Below are 21,877 nucleotides of genomic sequence, written 5' to 3'. Positions count from 1 at the left end.
CTTTGTAGGCCAAGAGGACCACAATGTAATAGACTGAGTTCCCCCAACAATATTACACAACTAGTAAAAAAGCCCCGTTTCTGATGCAAATGAAACGGGGGGCTAGCAAGGTTTTCTTCTGTGTGCATGTGGGAGTGTGTGTGTCCCTGCCCTCTGCCCTCTCTCCCCTAACCCCTCTGAGTCCTTCACTGTTACAGAGAGAGCGATTTGATGTCATGCTTTGCTGTGTTTTCCTTCACTGACTGTTTGTGTTACAGAGAGGGCGGGTCAGACACTCATAGGGAAACCGGAAGTCTCTCCCCCTTCACACTTCCGGCTGGAGGCTTCATAGAACGTTGGTGGTGCCTTTTATATAGAGAGATTGTGTACAAGCACTTCTTTTGACTCATTCTACATACTTTCGCGCAACCAGCTGTGGAGGTCTTTTATGCCAATGATGGAATGTTGCTCAAATACAATTATGAGGCTTTTTCCTTCACAAGGTTAATGGTTGGAATTTGTCTGTCTTGTGCTGAACTTTGGGTGATAATATAGAAATAATTATAGAACTCTGTGTGAAACTGTGATAAAATTAATCAGGAGGGCTCTATTTTGAAAGTGGTTTATATTGTCCCCCATTCCTCAATACTCCATATTTGTGCAAGGTGAATTACATTCAGGTACAGTAGACATTTTTCCTTCCCTGGAGGGCTTACAATCTAACCCCCCCCCCCCCCCCGCCCCTCTTTTACAAAGACATGCTAGCAGCTGCTGCAGCTGCTGCAGCTTTGTAAAAGTGGGGGCGAGTTTGTACCCGAGTCAGAGGGCTAACTGACTTACCCAAGATCACAAGAAGCTGCAGTGGGATTTGAACCTCTCGGCTTGCTGCTCTAATCATTAGGCTACTCCTGCACCATTAACTCAGTCGGTTTCAAATTTAAAAAAAAAACAAACAGCCCATTTGCTTCAGCCAACTGGACGCACATCCCACACAATCAGCCATAAGGCCGAGTTCAAATCATTGCTAACAATGTAGTTTTTACCAGATGGCAGCATATAAACAATATGAGACCTGCAATTCTTTCAAAATGCCATAGTACCCAGATAAATAAGCCATTTGAAAACACTCTACCTCTCTGCAGGTAGAAGTATGCACCGATGGGTCTTTAGTTTGGCTTTGACATCACACGCTCTTTGTCATCGCCAGTTCCAGAAGCTGCTAAACTGAGCATTCACCTAGTGTGCCTAATGGTTAAGCCCACCTTGCACCATATGGTATTTGCTATTCGTGTGTTCTAAGCATATGGCACAGAGAGGTGGGAAGAGGGGAATTGTTGAGTGAGAACGGCACAAATAAGATCAACTGGCCACATGAAGGCAGGAAGGAAGGATGTAGGGAGAGAAAGGATAGGTAATGAGTTGCTACAGAGTGAATGCACTTGTAAAAGTATAACAGAAGCTTGAACTGGGAACTGATGGAATGACTTGAGGGGAGAGGTTATCTAAATAGAACAGCACTGAAGGAAACTAAGAGGGGATTTTCTCCCAGGTCATGCCCAGTTGCCAACCTGGAACCTTTTTCCAACTTGTTTCCTTTTCCCCACTGAAGTGGGAAGAAGAACCTACTACAGATACCCAACCTTGTACCTTTGATTTTAGCACTTTATCACTGCAACACGCAAAGCAGAATCAAATTGCCTAATTTCAGAACTACCAATTTCACTGTGAATTATTTTAATTGGTGTGTGACAATGTCTTTGGTTCCTTGCCCTGTGTTTACAACATATGCCAGAAAACTTGCTCGAGTTCCCTGCTCCACCACAGTCATTCACACAATACAAAGTACGGCACGGGTGAAAGCAGATACACAGTAAAGTCCAGCACTACTTCTCTTCTCTCCAGTCACTGCTGAAAACCTTTGCACTGAACGTAATATGTCGGGGGGGGGGGGGGGGGGGGGGGGGGTGTCACATGATGCCTGCTACCTAAGCAGCAGCAAGAAGGAGAAGCTCTGCATTCAACCTGCTAATATCTGCTTTTTAACAAGATTATATGACCCCGGCGCACACAGAATTCACTGCTCGGATGCCTGGCTTTGCCCGGAGTGCCAGAAAGGGTGTTTAATCACGGTATGCCCTCACGAACACAGAAAAAGCCATCAACCGCCCAGAGGAGCAGCCCGAACAAAATGGCGAGGGCACAACCATTGCAGGCCACATTTCCAGCTCAGATCACGGAATGGGCGCAGGAGATTTCGCGCTCAGTATCAGCAGCACTGGAAGATAAACTTAATAATCTGCAGTCGGCAGTGGACGAAATTAATGAGAAATTTGACTCTCACACGGTACGCATAGCAGAAATGGAACATCGGCTTTCTGCAAGGGAAGAAGGGGCGCAGAGTGCTGCGACACAGACTGCTGCACTCCAAAAGGAAGTAGAAGAAATGAGGGAGCGTGTTGGGGAGCAGGAGAACCGCAACAGGAGGAACAATCTAAGGGTCACTGGCCTGCCAGAAACAGTATCGGACAAAAGCTTATATGATGTTACGTCCCTCACCTGGTGCCAGGCCTGCGCGGCCGATTCGCCGGCGAGTCGTGGTCCGGCGAAGATAGTCGGCCATCTTGGTGTTGGTTAAGCTTCAGGAAGGAAGGAGGGTCTGTTTCTGTTTCCTATTTCTGGCAACCGTCATCTGGGTTGGATCAATGGCCGCAGCCATCTTGGATAGATCAGGTCCTGGGAAGCCATCTTGGAGTAACAAGGTCAGGAAGGAAGCCCATATTTGGACATAGGCACCTCTGCTGATGGGGGCAGCCATCTTGAATCAGCTGCACATGCTTGAGCCTAATTCCTCCACTAAAGGCCCTGCCTTCAGTCCTTCGTTGCTTCGGCCTCAATTGTCTCAGAGGTCAACGCCGGAGTTCCGTTCACCGGCTTTCCTCAGTTCCTATATTCCTGTGTACCAGAATTTGGCTTGTTTTCCTGACCATGATTGTTTGTTGCCTGCCTAGACCTTGGACTGGTTTGACTATTATTTGCCCTACGGATTACTTGGCTATTGGACTGTGTCTGCTTGCCTGTCAGCTTGGTCAGCGGCTGTGCAACCCCGCCGGTTCCAGAAGTCCTAGTGGCCACCTGCAGCTGGGAGCTCAACTCTTGGTGAACAGTGGTCGCTTCCCAGGTGAAGCTAGGGGTTGTCTGGCTGCCTGACCGAGTGCAGCATCTCTCCATCTCTGCCGTGCTCAGTCGGGGCACAGGGGCTCACTACTACCAGGTCATAACATATGAATTCTTCGATAAGTGGCTCCCAGAACATCTAGGCTTAGCATGCCATGGAGCCCTTTTCTGTTGCAACTGGGCACACCACATTGGAACTAGTGGCAAGCATAACAACAGGCCCAGAATGGCGATTGGCCACTTTGTGAACTGGCAGGCAAAGGAACAGATTCTGAAGGCCTTCAGAGCAAAAGAGTCGCTAGAATATGAGGGGCACCGCCTGCTGCTGTTTACTGATTACTCAACGAGAGTTGCGATCCTGCGAAAGACAATGGCGCCCATGTGTTCTGCACTCTACAAGAAGGGGGGTCAGATTTGCTTTATTGTTCCCTGCCAAACTGCGGATATGGTATGAAGGAAAGTCGGTCATCCTCACTGAAGTGGCAGCAGCGAGAGCCTTCCTAGAGGAGCTAAACAAGGAGAAGGGAGTGAGACACAGAGCACCCGAGTGAACGGGGCCCCGCGGTGAAGGAGAGGTGGCGTTTGGCACAGTATTTGAACTTTTCTTTCTTTTACGCGGAAGGGGGGGGGGGGACAGAGCTCAGTTCCAATGATCCAACACAGTATCTACCCTTTCTATGAAAATTCATAGGGACAGGACTGATGGCCAGTGCAATGAAAAGCTGCGTGATGAGCCTGCCCCTTTGGGTCATTTGGGAACAGATGAACTGAAAGGTCTTCTTTATGTTTATATTACTGGTGCTCCTAAGTGCTCAGAGAAATATCTCAGGGCATCAACTGCTAATGTGGATAATCTTGTGATATTATGATCTATCGTGCTAGGGGAGAGGGATGGGGGGCAGTCTTTCAGCTGAGCTTGGGTAGGTGAAGGATGTGGGAAGGAGATATGAGAGGGGGGGAAGGGAGGGAGTACGTGGGAGAGTGAGTGGGGGAATGTGTGGTGTTTGTGGGAGAACGAGAGGGGGAATAGGGGGATGGATGAAGGGATGTTCACGGGATATATGAAGATCAAGGGGCCTCATGTTTTTGTATTGTCACGGAGGGAGGTGGGAGTGAGAGCTTGCTGTGTAGCGAGTGCATTGATGCAAGATGGGAGGAGAGAATGTCCTCGCGGGTTATGCTGGGAGACCGGCGAGGTGTACCTCAAATTTGTCTATGCCACTGTCCGTAAATGCTTTAATTATGGTTAGTCTGAAAATATTTACCCTTAATGTCGACGGTATACACTCTCCTATAAAAAGTTGAATTTCAATCATGGACATGAGTTAATGTGTATTATTCACACTGTGATGTTTATAGATTTTAAGGTTGAATACAGTTAGAATGAAGAGAAGTGCATGGTATGTATGTATGTGATTGAAATAGTGAGGATAAGGTGGGTTTTAAGATTGTGTAATTTGTAAAAGAAATATTGAATAAATAAAGTTTTGTTATATATTGAAAACGGCTAAAGTTACTAAGCAGAGGTAATATAGTAAATGTAACTTATTGAAGAAATTTCTCACAGGGGTAGAAAACCTATAAAAAGAACTAAGATACTTTCCTGGCTGAAAAAGGAAGGGGCCGATATTGCATATCTTTGGAAGACTCACTTATCAGCCCTAGAACACCAAACATTAAGGAGGGGGTGGGTGGAGTGGGTGGGGGAGGTAGGGTACTCATCCTATAATTCTAGACAGAGGGGGGTAGTTACACTAATACATAAACAATTGCCTTTCCACACTCACAAGGTGGCTCAGGACAAGGATGGTAGATATGTACTGGTAATAAGTGAGCTATGGGGGGGGGCAGCAGATCATACTATGTAATGTTTACGGGCCCAATACGTACTCTCACAAATTCTTTTCAGATCTAGTGGCTAGAGTGGTACCTTACTCTAATTACCAATTCATTATTGGGGGGTGAGGTTAACATTGTGGCAGATCCCTCAATTGATTGCAGACCCTCAAAGCCCAAGGGGGGGGGAACTGGGAGAACAAAGGGGTTCATTCCGTATCTTCTCAGTTAGGGTTAGTAGACATATGGAGACTCCTCCACCCACAAGATGGGGAGTTTATGTTTTACTCTCACCCTCACGGGGTATACTCCAGATTAGATTACTTATTAGTAGCTATTCCACTGGTTTCCAGGACCACAAAAGTGAACATAGTTGACAATGCATTGAGTGATCACCTGGCAGTTGAAATGACTGTTTCCTTTGCTGCAGAGCCAGGCGAAAAGATGTTGAGATTCTCCCCCTCACTGTATAATGATAGGGAATTTCATGAGTTCCTGCATACCAAGTGGTTGGAATATCAGATGCACAATCAGACGCAGGATGTGAACTCGGGTACATACTGGGAGGCGCCAAGGCGGTAATGAGAGGCCACATTATAGCATACATGGCAGGGAAGAGGAGGGAGGCAGATTTAATGTGTTTGTCGAAGGAGTACCATCAGCTGCGAAGGACACACATGACACATATGGCTGACGCATATAAGACAACCCTGACACAGAGGGCAGAGGGGGACATATACTTTCAGCACTTTAGATTGTTTAAACAGGGCAGCAAGGCAGGTAAATTACTGGCTAATTTGGTCAGGCCACTGCGTAAGCGGCAAATTACCTCTACTATTAAGGATGACAAGGGGAGGATGTATACCACAGAATACCATATCATGCAACAATTTGTGAAATTCTACAGTTCCCCGTATACAGACAGAGCTTTTGACCCCAGTAAATGTGAGGATTTTTTCCAAAACATACAGCTTCCAAACCTAACGGAGGAATAGCTAACCACTTTAAATGCTTCCATATCAGAGAGGGAGATCAGGATAAGTATTAAATCTTTAAAACTGACCAAGGCGCCAGGACCGGATGGTTTTGGCCCAGAGTACTCCTGCCAAAACCAGGCAAAGACCCGGCTCAGGTGGGTTCCTACCACCCTATTTCATTATTGAATCAGGATGTTAAACTTCTGGCAGCCATATTGGCTAGACATCTGAATGAGGTAATCCCCACCTTAGTACACGAAGACCAAGTGGGCTTTGTACCGGGCAGATATGCCTCCATGAACATTGTGCGGGCTATGATGGCTATTCAGAAGCATAAGGGGAAGGGCAGTCTGGAGGCCATTGTGAGACTGGACATGGAAAAAGGCTTTGATAGCATTTCGTGGCAATATTTATTTGGGGTTCTGGGATGGTTTGGTATATCAGGAGCATACGTGTCTTGGATTAAGGCTCCTTAAACCCTTCCCATGGCAAGGCTATTGGTGAATGGAAAACTCACAGATAGTTTTTCATTACAGAGGGGTACAAGATAGGGGTGCCCTCTCTCTCCACTCCTTTTCTTATTAGCAATTGAGCCGCTGGCTATAAAAATACGCAACAGTGGAAATCTTAAGGGAATAAGGGTGGGGAGCAGGGAGCTTCGCCTAAATCTCTTTGCAGATGACATATTATTATATGTGGCAAACGCACCCAGAGACCTGCCGAGGGCACTTTTCCATGGTAAGGGAATTCAGACACCTATCGGGGCTCAGAGTTAATTGCTCTAAGTCAGAATTAAATACCATTATCGGGATCCTCAGGAGATCCCGGGTTTGCTGGGCTACCCATACCGCCTGTCAGGAGGGCGATGCGATATTTAGGTATTTTCCTAAGCACAAATAATCTAACCTTTTACAAGCGGAATGTGATTGACCCTTTGGATAGAATTAGACGGCTGTGTAACAGGTGGAAGGACCTGCCACTCTCCCTAATGGGCAGAATAGCCCTGATAAAAATGATTTTAATACCTAACATTTTATACCCGATACAAGCAGCTCCACTGTGGGTTCTATGGAGGGAAGAGCGCTTGTTTTGCTCTATAATCCGCTCCTTCATATGGCGTGGGAAAGGGGAATGGATAGGGTATCAAAAGCTTTCCCTTAATAAGGATGCAGGGGGCCTGGGTCTCCCTGATCTTTGCATGTATAATATGGCAGCGCTGATACGTTTTATCTTTGAAGGGATGGAAGGGTACTACCATTTTTTGCCTCGTGGTGGGTTAGAAGAGTGGAGCTGCCCATGGTCTTCCATAAATCTAATCCATATGAGCTCTAGCAATAACACCAAAATCGGAAGCAAATTGGGATTTTTGAAGCCTCTGAGGCGAGCATGGATGTGGTGGAGAGGGCACCAGCAACGCTCACCGGATGCCTCTCCCTTATGATGGGTAACGAAGCCAGGCAGGTATGGGACACTCGGCATTTACTAAATGGAGCGAAAAGGGCTGTAGGAATCTGGGTCAATTATTTGTAAATGGACAGGACTCCCTTGCTACTTTTGACCAAGTGAAGGAGCGCTGGGATCTTCCAAACAATAACTTGATGCAGTATCTACTGGTTAGGCATTACTGGTCTTCTCTGAGGGCGGGACACGGAGATATGTGGACATGGGGTCCCCTAGATAAGATTCTCTTCCACATTCCTAATAAGTTGAACAGCCTCTCCACGTGGTACAAGATCTTAAAAGTGAATATGCCTTTGGACGACATGGAGAGGTAGGCAGCCCAATGGAATGTAGAGTTAGGTACTAAGTACACAAGCCAAACGTTTGGAACACTTTTCTTCACCTTACACAAATTGGTTAAGGCAGCCGACTTGCAGTAGACGCAATATAAGATATTACACAGAGCATATATCTCCAGGGCAAGGGGGGTACTCATGGGACTTTGGACGGATGACCAGTGCAGCAAATATAAAAGCAGGAGAGGAACAATTCTTCACTCTTTTTTGGAATGCCCGGCTCGGACGTTGTGGAATGAGGCTTTCCAGGTACTTAATATTGTCACACAACGGACATTGGAGTGGGATTATGCAACTCTGCTCTTGGGGGAACGAACAGTCACTCTTAGCAGCCCAAGGCCTTACACAAAAATCAGGAGATTTTTGTATATTTCATTACTGCTGATTAGGAAAACTATCCTGCACCTCTTCTGAGAACATAACTGGGGAGGTGTGGTGTGTAAGGATGAAGTAGGTTGGCAAGCATGAGAATCAGATTTACACCAAATCCTCCAAGCTGACATTTGTGGGCATCCTGCCTAAACCTGATCACTTAAGGGGGAGGGGGAGGGACGGGATAGGATAGGGTGGGAAGGGTGATAGATGGGCTGAATGGGGGTATGCATGATGTGAGCTGGAGAGAAGAGAGTGATGGCTTGATAGTGTAAGACTTGAGGGGGCAGGGTATAACGAAAACTCAATGCAGAGTGTACTTTACAAATGGTGTTTTGATTACGGTTCTTGTCTTTAAACCCTAACATTGTTCATTGGTTGTATTACAAATTGTATTAACTGTAATTACATTTTGTATTGTGCATATAAAAATAAAGTAAAAAAAAAAAAGAAAGAACGTAATACGTCATGTGCGAAAAATCAAACACACCGTTCTTCTTGATGCTTTACTTAGACCTTATAGGGTGTGTAAATATTTATTCTACAGTGACGCAACCCAATTATTTCTGTTTAGATGGCACTCATTGGGCAAATGATCAATGAACATCACATGTTCAGAAGCAACAAGTGATCCAAGATATAGGTCATCAACTTTTTTCATAATCTTTTTATGCAATTTTAATTCCAATTATGAAATATTTTATCTAAGAAATATGCTTTAGGTATGCTATAAAAAAAAATTATGTTTTAACAGGACTGGAAAATTCCCAGATACTTGGGCACCTAACCATCTATGGGGTCCTTTTACCAAGCCATGCCAAAAATTGGCCAGAGTTATTGCCAGAAAATGGGTTTTCCGCCTACCTGTGGCCACTTTTAGCATGGTGGTAAAATGGCTGCCTTTCCATATTTTTTTGTAATGGCCACACGCTAAATTTCCCAATACCTACTCTCCGCCCCAGACATGCCTCCTGCATCAAAAAATAAAAAAACTTTTCAATGTAAGAGTAGTGCGTGCAGATGGTCAAACTGCCACAGGATGCCTCAGTGCATCCTGTGCCAGTGCTACTACTACTTAGCATTTCTATAGCGCTGCCAGGGTTACACAGCGCTGTACAAGTTTAAACATGGGGAAGGACAGTCCCTGCTCAAGACAGCTTACAATCTAAAGGTTACAAACTATGTAGTCAGTGTAGGTATCATGAATGGGGAAGGTGGTTAGGCGCCAAAAGCAAGGGAGAAGAGATGGGCTTTGAGTAAGGACTTGAAAATGGGCAGGGAGGGCGCATGGGCTTGGAAAGTCTGTTCCAGGCATAAGGTGATGCGAGGCAGAAGGGGCGGAGTCTGGAGTTAGCGGTGGTGGAGAAGGGTACAGATAGGAGTGATTTGTCCTGAGAGTGGAGGTTACGGGTGGGAACATACGAGGAGAGGAGGGTAGAGTGGTAATGGGGGGCTGCAGATTGAGTGCACTTGAAGGTCAATAGAAGAAGCTTGAACTGTATACGGTAATGGATCGGGAGCCAGTGAAGCGACTTGAGGAGAGGGGTGATATGAGAGTATCGGTTCACACGGTAGATAAGACGTGCGGCGGAATTTTGGACAGATTGAAGGGGGGATAGATGGCTAAGCGGGAGGCCAGCGAGAAGAAGGTTGCAATAGTCAAGACGAGAGGTAACGAGCGAGTGGACGAGGGTTCGGGTGGTCTGTTCAGAGAGAAATGGGCGAATTTTGCTAATATTATAGAGGAAGAAGCGACAGGTCTTAGCTGTCTGCTGGATATGGGCAGAGAAGGAGAGGGAGGAGTCGAAAATGACTCCGAGATTGCGGGCTGAAGAGACGGGGAGGATGAGGGCGTTGTCAACAGAGACGGAAAGTGGGGGAAAGAGGAGAAGAGGGTTTGGGTGGAAAGACAAGGAGCTCAGTCTTTGCCATGTTCAGTTTCAGATGCCGGTTGGACATCCAGGCAGCGATGTCTGAAAGGCAGGCCGAAATTTTGGCATGGGTTTCGACTGTGATGTTGGGAGTGGAGAGGTAAAGCTGGGTGTCATCAGCATAGAGATGGTACTGGAAACCATGCGATGACATCAGCGAGCCCAGGGAAGAGGTGTAGATCGAGAAAAGAAGCGGTCCAAGGACAGATCCTTGAAGAACCCCAACAGAGAGCAGGACCGGGGTGGAAGAAGAGCCATTAGAAAATACTCTGAAGGTGCGTTGGGAAAGATACGAAGAGAACCAGGAGAGGACGGAGCCCTGGAACCCGAATGAGGACAGTGTGTCAAGAAGTAAATTATGATTGATGGTGTCAAAGGCGGCAGACAGGTCGAGGAGGATGAGGATGGAATAGTGACCTTTGGATTTGGCAAGGAACAGATCATTGCAGACTTTAGAGAGTGCTGTTTCTGTCGAGTGTAGTGGGCGAAAGCCGGATTGAAGCAGATCGAGGACGGCCTGAGAGGAGAGGAAATCAAGGCAGCGGCTGTGGACAGCGCGTTCAAGTAATTTGGAGAGGAAGGGTAGAAGAGAGATGGGGCGGTAGTTGGAGGGACAGGTGGGGTCAAGTGATGGTTTTTTGAGAAGTGGTGTGACTACAGCGTGCTTGAAGGTGTCAGGGACAGTAGCAGTGGAGAGAGAGAGGTTGAGGATGTGACAGATTGAGGGGTTAACTGTAGGAGAGATGTTGTTAAGCAGATTGGTGGGAATGGGATCAGAGGAACAGGTGGTGCACTTAGAGGAAGAAAGAAGGCGAGCAGTTTCCTCTTCGGTGATCTCAGGGAAGGAGGAGAAGGAGGCCAGGTTAGGTTGGTTGAGGGAGTGGGTTAAGAAGTCACAGGGAGGAGAAGGCTTGGAAGTGAATTCAAGGTTTATCTTCTGCACTTTATCGCGGAAGTAGTCAGCTAGTGTTTGAGGAGAGAGTGAGGGGGGGGTGGGAGCGGAGGGCACTAAGTAGGGAGTTGAGGGTGGCGAAGAGGCGACGAGGGTTGGAGCCAAGAGAATTGGTTGATTGAGAATAATATTCCTGTTTGGCAAGGAATAGGGAGGACTGGAAGGAGAACAGCATGAATTTGTAATGGGAGAAGTCTGACAGGGTGCGAGATTTCCTCCAGAGTCGTTCAGCAGATCAGGTGCAGGAGCGAAGGTAATGGATGCAAGGGGTTAACCAGGGCTGAGGATTAATGCGCTTAGTGGGCGAGAGACAGATGTTGCTAGGGTATCCAGAGCAGTGGAGAGAATTTCATTGTAGGTAGAGACAGCCGTGTCAACAGATTCAGAAGACGAGATGGAAGGGAAGAGATTGGAGATGTGAGAGGATAGAGTAGGGGGGTCGATGGCTTGGAGATTCCTGAAGGCAGTGGTTATAGTTGGGCGAGGTTGAGGGGGAGGGTGATGAAGTGTAAGGGTGATTAAGTGATGATCTGAGATAGGAAGGACTGAGGTGCAGAAATTGGAAGGTGAGCAGGAAGCTCTTACCACGCAGCAGGCACGTGCTAGTGCCTACTGCAGCTTAGTAAAAGGGTCCTAAGTTTCTCTTAGGCCCATCCCAAGGGATAAAGGTGTGGCAGTTGCTATCAGCAAGACCCTACCAACAAGATATAGTGAAGAAAAATGAGAGCAGAAGAAGCTGGGAGACAACAGAAGATGGAATTAGGGGGTAGTGGGGGGGGGGGGGGAATGTTTGATAGAAGGGAGGGCAGGGTCCATGAAAGAAAGGGAGCAAAGAAGACAGAAAAAGATTGCACGCACAAGAAAAGGGACAATTTTATTTTTTTTTTAAGTAAACCAGTTGCATAAAAAGTGGACAAGAAAACAAAATTACCTGGCTCCTAAAAATGTCTGACCGATGCCTACATTTTCTAAATATTTTTCCATCTGCATTACATAGAGGCATATTTTCAAAGCACTTAGCCTTCCAAAGTTCCATAGGTTCCTATGGAACTTTGGAAGGCTAAGTGCTTTGAAAATATGCCTCAGTGTGTACTTATGCAATTATAATTGTATAAGCTACAATGTGCATCACAGGAGCTACCTAAACGGTACCATACCCTCCCCTCCTTTCCAATATTTCCACCACTCAGAGGAGGGGAGGTTCCTAGTCAGAACAGAAGCCCGGGAGACAAGAGACTTGAGACTACAAGGGGATGCAATACTGATGTTTCCACTAACCTCCACAAGCCTCCGGACAGACTAAATTTATCTGCCTGCTGTGCAACATGCAAGGTGTAATGTGCAACAACAGAAAGCCTCGTCAGTCATCATCTCTCAAGGAAGCATCTCTACACATTTTTCAAGCATTACTAGACAAGTGTGAAGAGATCCTGCAATACTGTTCAGATCAGAACGTGTTACAAAATCTCCTTATTGCTGCTACTATTGATCAGAACTGCTACCAGGCACTTTTATTGCTCAAGTTGTTGAGACTCGATCACCAAAAAGATAGCAATTAGTTTTAATCAGCATAGACAGCAGAAGCAGGAAATGTCTATAATAAGCCATGGAAAGTTAGTTAACAAACAACTCATTTGTGATTATGTACCAGAATATGTATTTCCTGCTGCTATAATTTACCAAAGTAATAAAATCTAACTTTTGAACTAATTAGACTATAAACCCTTTTCTAGGTTTTCCTAGAATACTTTGTGATGAAAAGTTACTTTGCTTGCTTCTGAACTAGGTTCTCATTCGTGAAAGACTTATAGCCCCCAACCCTCACGTAGGTGAAAACATGCTACACCTGTAGTTCAGTGGCCAGCCTAACCTGCTGGATGTAGACAGACCCTCCCACTAATACATACAAGGTACATTCAAGAAAAGACTCCTAAAGTTAGGCACCCCGATAGAATGCGTTAAGCGCAAATTCTATGATGACAATTATATGCAAAATTCCTGTTATACAATAATCACTAAATAAAAACCCAATCCAAAAAATGCATATATAAGACAAATAAATAATTAACTGAAACAGTATTGGAGTGTGAGAACAGAAGAACCAACAATCAATAACATCGTTTTGTGTATATATGAAATACCAATAATAATGATAATGGTGAACGGTGGCAGCTCTTAGCATTTCAACGGGCATCCAAGCTTGAATCAAAAGTGATTCCGCTCTCATTTAATTCTGTTGCACATCCTCGAGTTGTCCCCACACAAAATAAATAGTGAAACCACGTCCTCACTGTGCACACACAATATTTATGTCAAAATGCCACATAACTTCATGTACACTGAAATCTCCAAGTTAAATACCTGAGTCACTTATCTAAGTAACAAGTTCATATCCACCTCCAAAAAACTACAACATCGAGAGTCTCTTCCGTGGATGAGGACTCTACAGAGCTGTGGTTTGGATTACTCCTTCCTCAGGAGCCCCTCCCCCAACTTAAGGCAATGGCAAGGAGACTGCAGGTCACGAAGCAAGCTGAAACACGCTCACTACAATGGCAGCACCACCACTGTAGCGAGCAATGTCACTATAGAGGGCCCACCCATGTTGTGACCCGAAATGCATTTGGGATGGCGACTCACAGTTTGGGAAGCCCTGTGCTAGGCCACACTTATCCCTTCTTCAGGTATGAAGGTTAAAAGAGGACATCCAAAGCGGGGAAAACTCATACTTAATTTTCATATCAAGGTGATAAAAAGTTATCACGGCTTCCACTGCACTTGGCACCAAAAAATCTTTGACTGAAAACATCCCAATGCTGTTTGCACACACCTGAATAAATGGAGCTTTTTTTTTCATCATTCCAGTTCTATACTCCTAGCTTGTTTTCTCTTTTCCCGCTTTTCTTTTACTTCACTCTTTCAGTACAGCCTTATACTTTCTCCCTATCATCCCTTTCAGTCTTACATCACCTCTTGTCCTTCCCTCTCACATCAAACCATGTGGGGATTGGAGGGAGCAGCAGATGTGTAATGGATGTGTGAATTCACAAATGAGTGTCCCTCCCTCCCCGCTAAAATAGCTAAGCACATTACATCCAATCAGTATAGATGATGGCAGAAAAAGACCAGGTGGCTTACCCACAATGTCCAGTTACTCCTATCTATATAGTCAAGGAAACATCCCAACTGCCAGCCAACCAGTAAAGTATCACTCATATTGAAGTAAAGTAAGAACATAAAAAGAGCCATACTGGCTCAGACCAATGGTCTATCTAGCCCAGTATCCTGTTTTTCCAATAGTGGTCAAGCCAGGTCACAAGTGGTGGCAACATTCCATGCTACCAATCCCAGGGCAAGCAGTAGCTTCCTCATGTCTCTCTCAATAGCAGACTAAGGACTTTTCCTCCAGAAACTTGTCCAAACCTTTTTTTAAACCCAGATATGCCAACCACTGTTACTACATCCTCCGGCAAAACGTTCCGGAGTTTAACTATTTGAGTGAAAAAATATTTCCTCCTATTTGTTTTAAAAGTATTTCCATGTAACTTCCTTGAGTGTCCCCTAGTCTTGGTACATTTGAACAGAGTACAAAATAAATAAATAATAATCGATTCACTTTTACACAATCTACACCACACAGGATTTTGTAGACCTCAATCATAGCTCCCCTCATCCATCTCTTTCCAAGCTGAAGAGCCCTAACTTCTTTAGCTTTGCCTCATACGAGGAGGAGTTCCATCCCCTTTATCATTTGGGTCGCTCTTCTTTGAACCTTTTCTAATTCCACTGAATGTAATATTCAAGGTGAGGTCGCACCATGCAGCAATACAGAGGCATTGTTGTATTTTCGGTCTTATTTACCATCCCTTTCCAAATAATTCCTAGCATCCTGTTTGCTTTTCTGGCCGCCGCACACTGAACAGAAGATTTTAGCATATTATTTACAATGACACCTAGATCTTTTTCTTGGATGCTGACCACCAAGGTGGACCCTAGCATCAGGTAACTAAGATTCGGATTATTCTTTCCAATGTGCATCACCTTACATTTGTCTACATTAAATTTCATCTGCCAGCTGGATGCCCAGTCTTCCAATTTCCTAAGGCCTTCCTGAAACTTTTCACAGTCCGCACGTGTCGTTCCAATTCCCATATCATTTATAAATATGTGAAATACCACCGGTCCCAATACCAATTCCTGCGGTGATCCAGTATTCACCCTCCACCATTGAGAGAAATTATCATTTAACCCTACCTCCTGTTTTCTGCCCAATAACTAATTCCTATTCCACACCAGAGCATTTCCTCCTATCACATGACTCAACTTTTCTCAGGAGTCTCTCATGAAGAACTTTATCAAAAGCTTTCTGAAAATCTAGATGCATTAGACCAACCGTCTCACCTTTATCCACATGATTATTCACGCCTTCAAAGAAATGAAGCAAATTGGTGAGGCAGGACTTCCCTTGGTTAAACCCATGATAACTATGTCCCAATCAACCATGTTTATTTATGTGTTCGGTAATTTTATTCTTTATAATAGTTTCCACTACTTACCCGTCACAGACGTCAGGCTTAACGGTCTATAATTTCCTAGATCACCCCTGGAACCTTTTTTAAAATTAGCGTCACATTGGCCACCTTCCAATCTCCAAGTACTATAGATGATTTTAACAACAGGTTACATATTACTAACAGCAGATCAACAATTTCATGATTGAGTCCTTTGAGTACCCTTGGATGTACGCCATCCGGTCCAGGACTGAAGGCACTATGGAAGCAATTCTATAAATTGGCATCTTTTAGGTGCAAATTTTAATGCCAATTTTATATGGCTTAAAGGCTCATCTAGAATATTAGCACAAACCCACACTGGCGAACTAACTTATAACAGGTCAAGCGTACTATGCAATGCGCACAACTGATATTATTCTATGAGCTGTGCACATCCCATGATACATCTATGCTTCATCCACTTATATGCTCCCCCCGACAGCTGTGCTCTAAGGGGTCCTTTTACTAATCTGCAGTAAGCGCGAGCATGCACTTACTGCAATTTAAAAGGACTTACCGTAGGAGGTCCTACAGTAAGTCTGAGATTAGCACATACAAACCACGCACTAAAAAATATATTTGTGTCAGAGGGGGTAGAGAGTGGGTGGTACTGATCAGTTAGCGCAACGCGCGCTTAGTGAACAATTAGCGTGTGAGACTTTACCACCTACAAAATAGGTGTCATAAGTGCTCACTTGTTAATTTGATTTAATGTGCGTGTACTATTCAAAACATTAGCGTGTGGCCATGGTAGAAAGCAGCCTCAGTTCACAGGACAGGGGCGTGCTAAGGACACTTTCTCTACACCTTTGCAAAAGGACCCCTAAGCGACTCAAGCATACTGTTTATAGAGTACAGCCAGGCACTTATGTGCATAACTGCTAATTATTAGCGCCGATCACACACATATCTGCTATTCAGTGGCATAGCTATGGGAGGGCCACGGGGGGGGGCTGGGCCCCCCAAACTGGCTCTGGGGCCCCTGGTTTGGTTAGTGAAGGTACCCAACCCCCGCCAGCTGAAGCATTTCTCCAGCGCTGGTCTCCAGCTCTTCGCTGCATTGTCTGCCCCGCTCTTCCCCTCACATCGCGTGCATGCTCATTTTAGTGAAAGTAAGCATGGGCAAAGCGTCGCACATGCTCAGTTTCACTAAAACGAGCATGCACTCAATGTGAGGGGGAAAGCAGGGCTGGCAATGCGGCAAAGAACTGCTCCAGTTTCACTAAAACAAGCATGCACGCGACGTGAAGGAAAGAGCAGGGCTGGCAATGGTGCCAAGACCAGGGCTGGACAAACATTTCAGCTGGCAGGGGTTGGGGAACCCGCCAGCCAAGGTATATGAGGTGGTGGCAGGGAGATGGGCCAAAATGTGCCCCCCCCCCCACATCAAAGTCTGGCTACGCCACTGCTGCTATTATTCTACTCAGGCACAGAAGGTTGTTTTTTTTTTAACTAGAGAAAGAGAGAGACTAATGGGCTCACCTCCTACCATCTGCTGGAGACTGAGAAAATACTGAGGCAAGGGTCACATGGCCAGGGCTCTTATTGGCTCTCTCAGAAGTTTCTCAGTCTCCACCTGCTGGAAGGCATGCATAAGCCATCAGTCCAACCCTGGGCCGGTCCATAGGGACGCTAAGGAACATGAATTTAGACACCACCTTACAGAATTGTCTTTGGTACTTCAACTCCACCTTCTTGGATGCAAGATACCATACTGAGTTCATACTAGTGCCATCCTGTTCAATGTCTAACAAACTGTAGAAAGAGGGTTTTTTTGTTTCGGGGTTGTTGGTTTTTTTTACATGCAACACATAATTAAACTGTGCAATCTGTTAACGCAGGATGTGGTTAAGGCAACTAACATTGCGGGGTTCAAAAGAGATTTGGACAAATCCCTGGAAGAAAAGTCCAGAAACAATTATTAGCCACGCAGATTTGAGAGAACCACTGGTTGTCCCTAGAAATGAGCTAAGAGTTCAAACCTCAGGTTTTCATGGATGAACCCTACATTTCTGGTTACTAGTATGTGAAAAGGCTATATGATCACCACAATTATCCTGCAACATCAGGAGCAGAAACACATGTGTGTGCATATATGAGCTAAAAACACATATATTTTGGTTTCCCATGATACAACATTAAAACTAAGCACCTACTACTCGTTAATAAAAAAAACAGTTATTAAAGCCTAATAAACATTCATATTATGCTGTAGAATATTTATAGCAACACTATGATTTATCACCCATACGTTGACAGCTTCTCAAAACTCTGCTAGTGAAATGGGGACTCCGCTGTACTCATGGGCACAGAGCTGGCACATTTCTCCAAGCCTACAGCATAAGAACATTGCTTTTGGATTGCATAGGAGTTCAGACAGATCCCCTTGTATAAACAGAAGCCAAAACCAAAACAGTATTTTCTAAATGTGCAATAGATTCAGCAGCAAACTTTCGACAGCCTTCGGAATAGTAAATCATAGGCCTTTGGCTTCAAAGTTCCTCCTCCCAACCCCCCCAAAAAAGCTAAGCAAGCTGTTGCAACAGAAAAAAAAAGGAAAATGAGGTAGGCTCACTATGGTGCTATTTTCAAAGCACTCATACTTACAAAGTTCCATAGGTTACTATGGAACTTTATAAGTCTTAAGTGCTTTGAAAATATGCCTCATAATAACCTATGGAACTTTGTAAGTCTATGTGCTTTGAAATAAACCTCTATATCTGCAAACTTGGATATTTATAGTATTTACACAAGTCTGTTCTTGCAGTAGATGAACACGTTTAAAAAAAAATTACATGTAGCTTAGGTAAGTATTGCTAAGGAGGATGCATCCTGGAAACTGAGTTGTGCTACTTGAAGGGAGCATCAGCTTGGGTAACACATGCATCACATGTTTATTCTGTTACTATTGAGGTTTTTTTCACTGCCCATGTCTCTCAAGGCTGTACTCTCCAGGTGAACAGTCCATCCCCAACAATTCTACCTATACTGATACCCAAACCAAAATTAAACAACAAAAACTAAAATCTATTACATACTAGCAGTATCATTGATTAGTGTTCGAGCACAATAACAAATAACCTGCCGTTTCATTCAACTTGCTTGCTTATTTTTTTACCTATATTAAAGTCAAATTCCACCCTCAATTGTAATTTGTCCTCACAGAGATGGTGGAATGCACTGGGTAACACAGCCTTTGTCATAATGTGGTTATAATTATTTCGATATTCTTTGGTGTTCCTTAGCAGTTATGCTATCAAGCAGACACGTAGGCCCCGTTATTTGATAACGATGCACTGCCTATTATGGCATCTTTAAAATTGTATTTTACTTCACAACGCAAAACACTATATCTGACTCTACAGAAAATCAAATTATCACATAAGGGTGGGTGCGTCAGTCAAGCTATGCACCCCTATTTCTGGATTGCAGCCCCCTTCATGTCCTGTCACAAATCACTAGCAATATGGCAAGCCGTAGAGCTCTGTCACTAGCCGCCTACAATGATCTGCTCACCAACAAAAACTTCAGAAGCTTTACAATCCTATAAACCAGCTCCAATTTGCAAAGCAACAATTGCTCTATGTTCCAACCGATCCCAACTAGTTGCAGCTTCCCCCCCCCCACCCCCAACCTGTGTCGCGTCACAGTCCCTAGTTCACCCTCTCTCTTCCATCCGCCGAAGGCCACTTGCCCACTACTCCGAAGCTAACCCCATATAGCCTGCAAGGGCCGAGCTCAGCTCCCCAGTGTACTCAGAGCACCGAAATCCAGTGACTTCACCATCACCACCAACATGCAACACACGATGCACACGTGTGCAAGATCCCCCCCCCCTCCTCCATACACTCCTCTCATGCATCTGCATGGAAGTGCAAGTATCCGCACGTGTGGTGTTGTTGCAAAGCTGTGCACGGATACCTGTGCCACCGGGGTGGGGGTAGGGGGTGACAGTGTCTGTACCCGGCACTCACCGAGCAGGAGGAGCTTGAGCTCCCGGCGCGCATCCCGCTTGTCCCGGCGCAGCTGCTTCTCGATCTCGTCGTTGATCCGCCGGCCTTCCTTGGCTTCCTCGCTCAGGCAGCACGCCATGATGGACTCCAGAGTCATTCTCCCCAGCGCGCCCCCTTCCTCCCCCGAGCCTGGAGAGCACCAGCGGCGGTGGCAGAAAAAGCAGGGGGCGGGGAGGGGGTGATCAGCGACAGTTCGAGGGGTCCCCCGCGATCAGCAAAGCACCGCGCCGCAGCAGCAACAACTCCCCCTCCTCCTCCTCCTCTCGAAATCATGCACCAAACAACACGGGAACATCCGCGGCTGCACCGACTCCGCCGCTACCTTCGGCGATCCCGTTTCCTCTCTTCCCTTTGTCAGGAGAGAGAGAAAAAAAAATCCCGTTTCCTCTTCCGTCCTTTAGTCCCAGAGCTTGCAAATGACACCCGGCACAGAAATCCTCCGCCCCCAGACCCCCGCTGAAGCGCTCGTCCGCTTTCACCCGCGCACTTCTTTGCCTTTCCTCTCTATTACTTAAGCACAGATCGGCCTGGCTGCTTCATCAATCGGGGGGGGGGGGGGGGGGGTTCGCCTTCTGTGCGATGTTTCTCTGCGTTGTAGAGACGCAGCCCCCCCTGCTACGGTGTCGTTTGTAAGAGAGAAAGGGGGAGAATGAGCATCTCTCTCTCTCCACCGTATGGAGCCAATCTGGCTTTTCACTGGTTTAGCTCCCCGGGCGTGGTAAAGGCAGAATATGGCGGACCTTCCCTTTAATCCAATAGACGAGGAATAGACTTGGCTATAGAAAGTGCAAACCTTTATATTCACGCGGCAAGCTTAGTAGCTGCCCCCCAGACCGGGAGAAACCGCAGGTTGCTTTAGAGAGGCAGGAGGGGTGTAACAAGGCTTTGATTTGCTCTCTTCAAGACGCGGTCTAAAAGGTTTTGTGTTTGTGGTTTGGATTGCTTTTGTAGTATGCTTGCTAAAATGTTATTATATTCGCTCCTGGATGTCTTGATGCTTGGGGGGGGGGGGGGGGGTTGTTGGTTAAGGTAGAGAATCTTAGCTGTCATTTTTGTAGTTCATTGCATCTAGAGCACAGCCAATTAAACTCCTGTGGTAGCTACTTAAAGCCAAGTCTTTTTAAACGAAGAAAACACCTGGGATTATCTAATAGCCTAGTCTTCCCCCTTTATTATATTTATCTGTTTTTCAATCTTGTGCTACTAGAACATTGAACTACAGTAATTCTGTCTTTTTCCCCTCTGTATAAAGTTGTTGGTCATTTTGGATGTCACCAAGAGATTTAAAGAATAAGTTGGTAAAACACCTCTGCTCGAGTACATGATTACAGTATAATTAATCAACACTCCCTGATGGGCAGAGGGGCAGCTGTAAGGAGACGGTGAAAAAAAGAATCGCTGCAAAATCAGATGATTAATGCCAGTTTGCTAAAAGAGCATTACTGGCAAAGCTTGCATTTCTTAATTATAACATTTTAAGTGTTATCTTTATGTGTTTATAAAAAATGAGAGAGACAAGATCATAGGGAATAGAACATTTTTGGAAAATACAGTCCCGGCCCCCCAAATCAAATCTGATTGATTGGGGTCAGGATGAACTTTATATATAGCTTTATGATCAATATAACCTTTTTTTTCTTTGCAGTGAGCCTGGCTTTTGCCCATGTATGGGAGTTACAGTTAATAATGTGCTCTGTGTATTGGCATGAACTACCTCAGTTCCTTAGAAAACCTAGCCCTAGGTTTACTCACACGGAGAAGAGACATCCTCAGGGGTGGGTTAAGAAACAGTTTGCATTTGCATACATTTTATGTATTTATTTTAAAAAATTATTTGTCACCTATAACCTAGGCGATTTACAAATCAAACATGCGTAATAAAAAAGACAACAAAACTTAAAAACAATCATAACATACCATATATCACAAACTTCTGAACTTAAAAAAAAAAGTATACATATATTTATCCTCTGGAAATCTATCTACAGAAATTGGCAGGTGTAAATGAGCATGCAGCATTTTCCTGTGGTAATTTCAGAATGAAAGCACACATGTAACTTGCACCTTGAAAATTAATGTACAGTCTATGGAGAAATGATATCTCTAAATTTGACAGAAATACAGGCAGTAACTAAATTACCTCCAAAGTGACTTGTCTGAGGTCACCAGGAATAGCAGTGGGAAAAGTGGATTGTGAATGTTGTTTTCTATGGCTCTTAGCTCTTTGTTCTAACATTAGGCCATCTTCTGTTCAGGCATTTACTTTCATATCCTATATAATAAAACGCACCTCC

General features: G+C 45.1%; 1 protein-coding gene across 1 annotated transcript in view; it reads right to left on the bottom strand.

The window, feature by feature from the left end:
* LOC115463315 (guanine nucleotide-binding protein G(q) subunit alpha) overlaps positions 1-20,034 on the bottom strand; it is a 344,151-nt gene extending 324,117 nt beyond the window's left edge. Inside the window, exon 1 of the mRNA XM_030193718.1 lies at positions 19,545-20,034. Coding sequence (XP_030049578.1) covers positions 19,545-19,680 — 136 coding nt within the window. The 5' untranslated portion in view covers positions 19,681-20,034. The remainder of the gene's footprint in view (positions 1-19,544) is intronic.
* Positions 20,035-21,877: the final 1,843 nt, after the last annotated feature.

This window comes from Microcaecilia unicolor, chromosome 2 (assembly GCF_901765095.1).
Source record: "Microcaecilia unicolor chromosome 2, aMicUni1.1, whole genome shotgun sequence".
NCBI lineage: Eukaryota > Metazoa > Chordata > Amphibia > Gymnophiona > Siphonopidae > Microcaecilia > Microcaecilia unicolor.
Note: the sequence above shows the minus strand (reverse complement) of the source record. Positions and strands in the feature narration are given on the sequence as shown.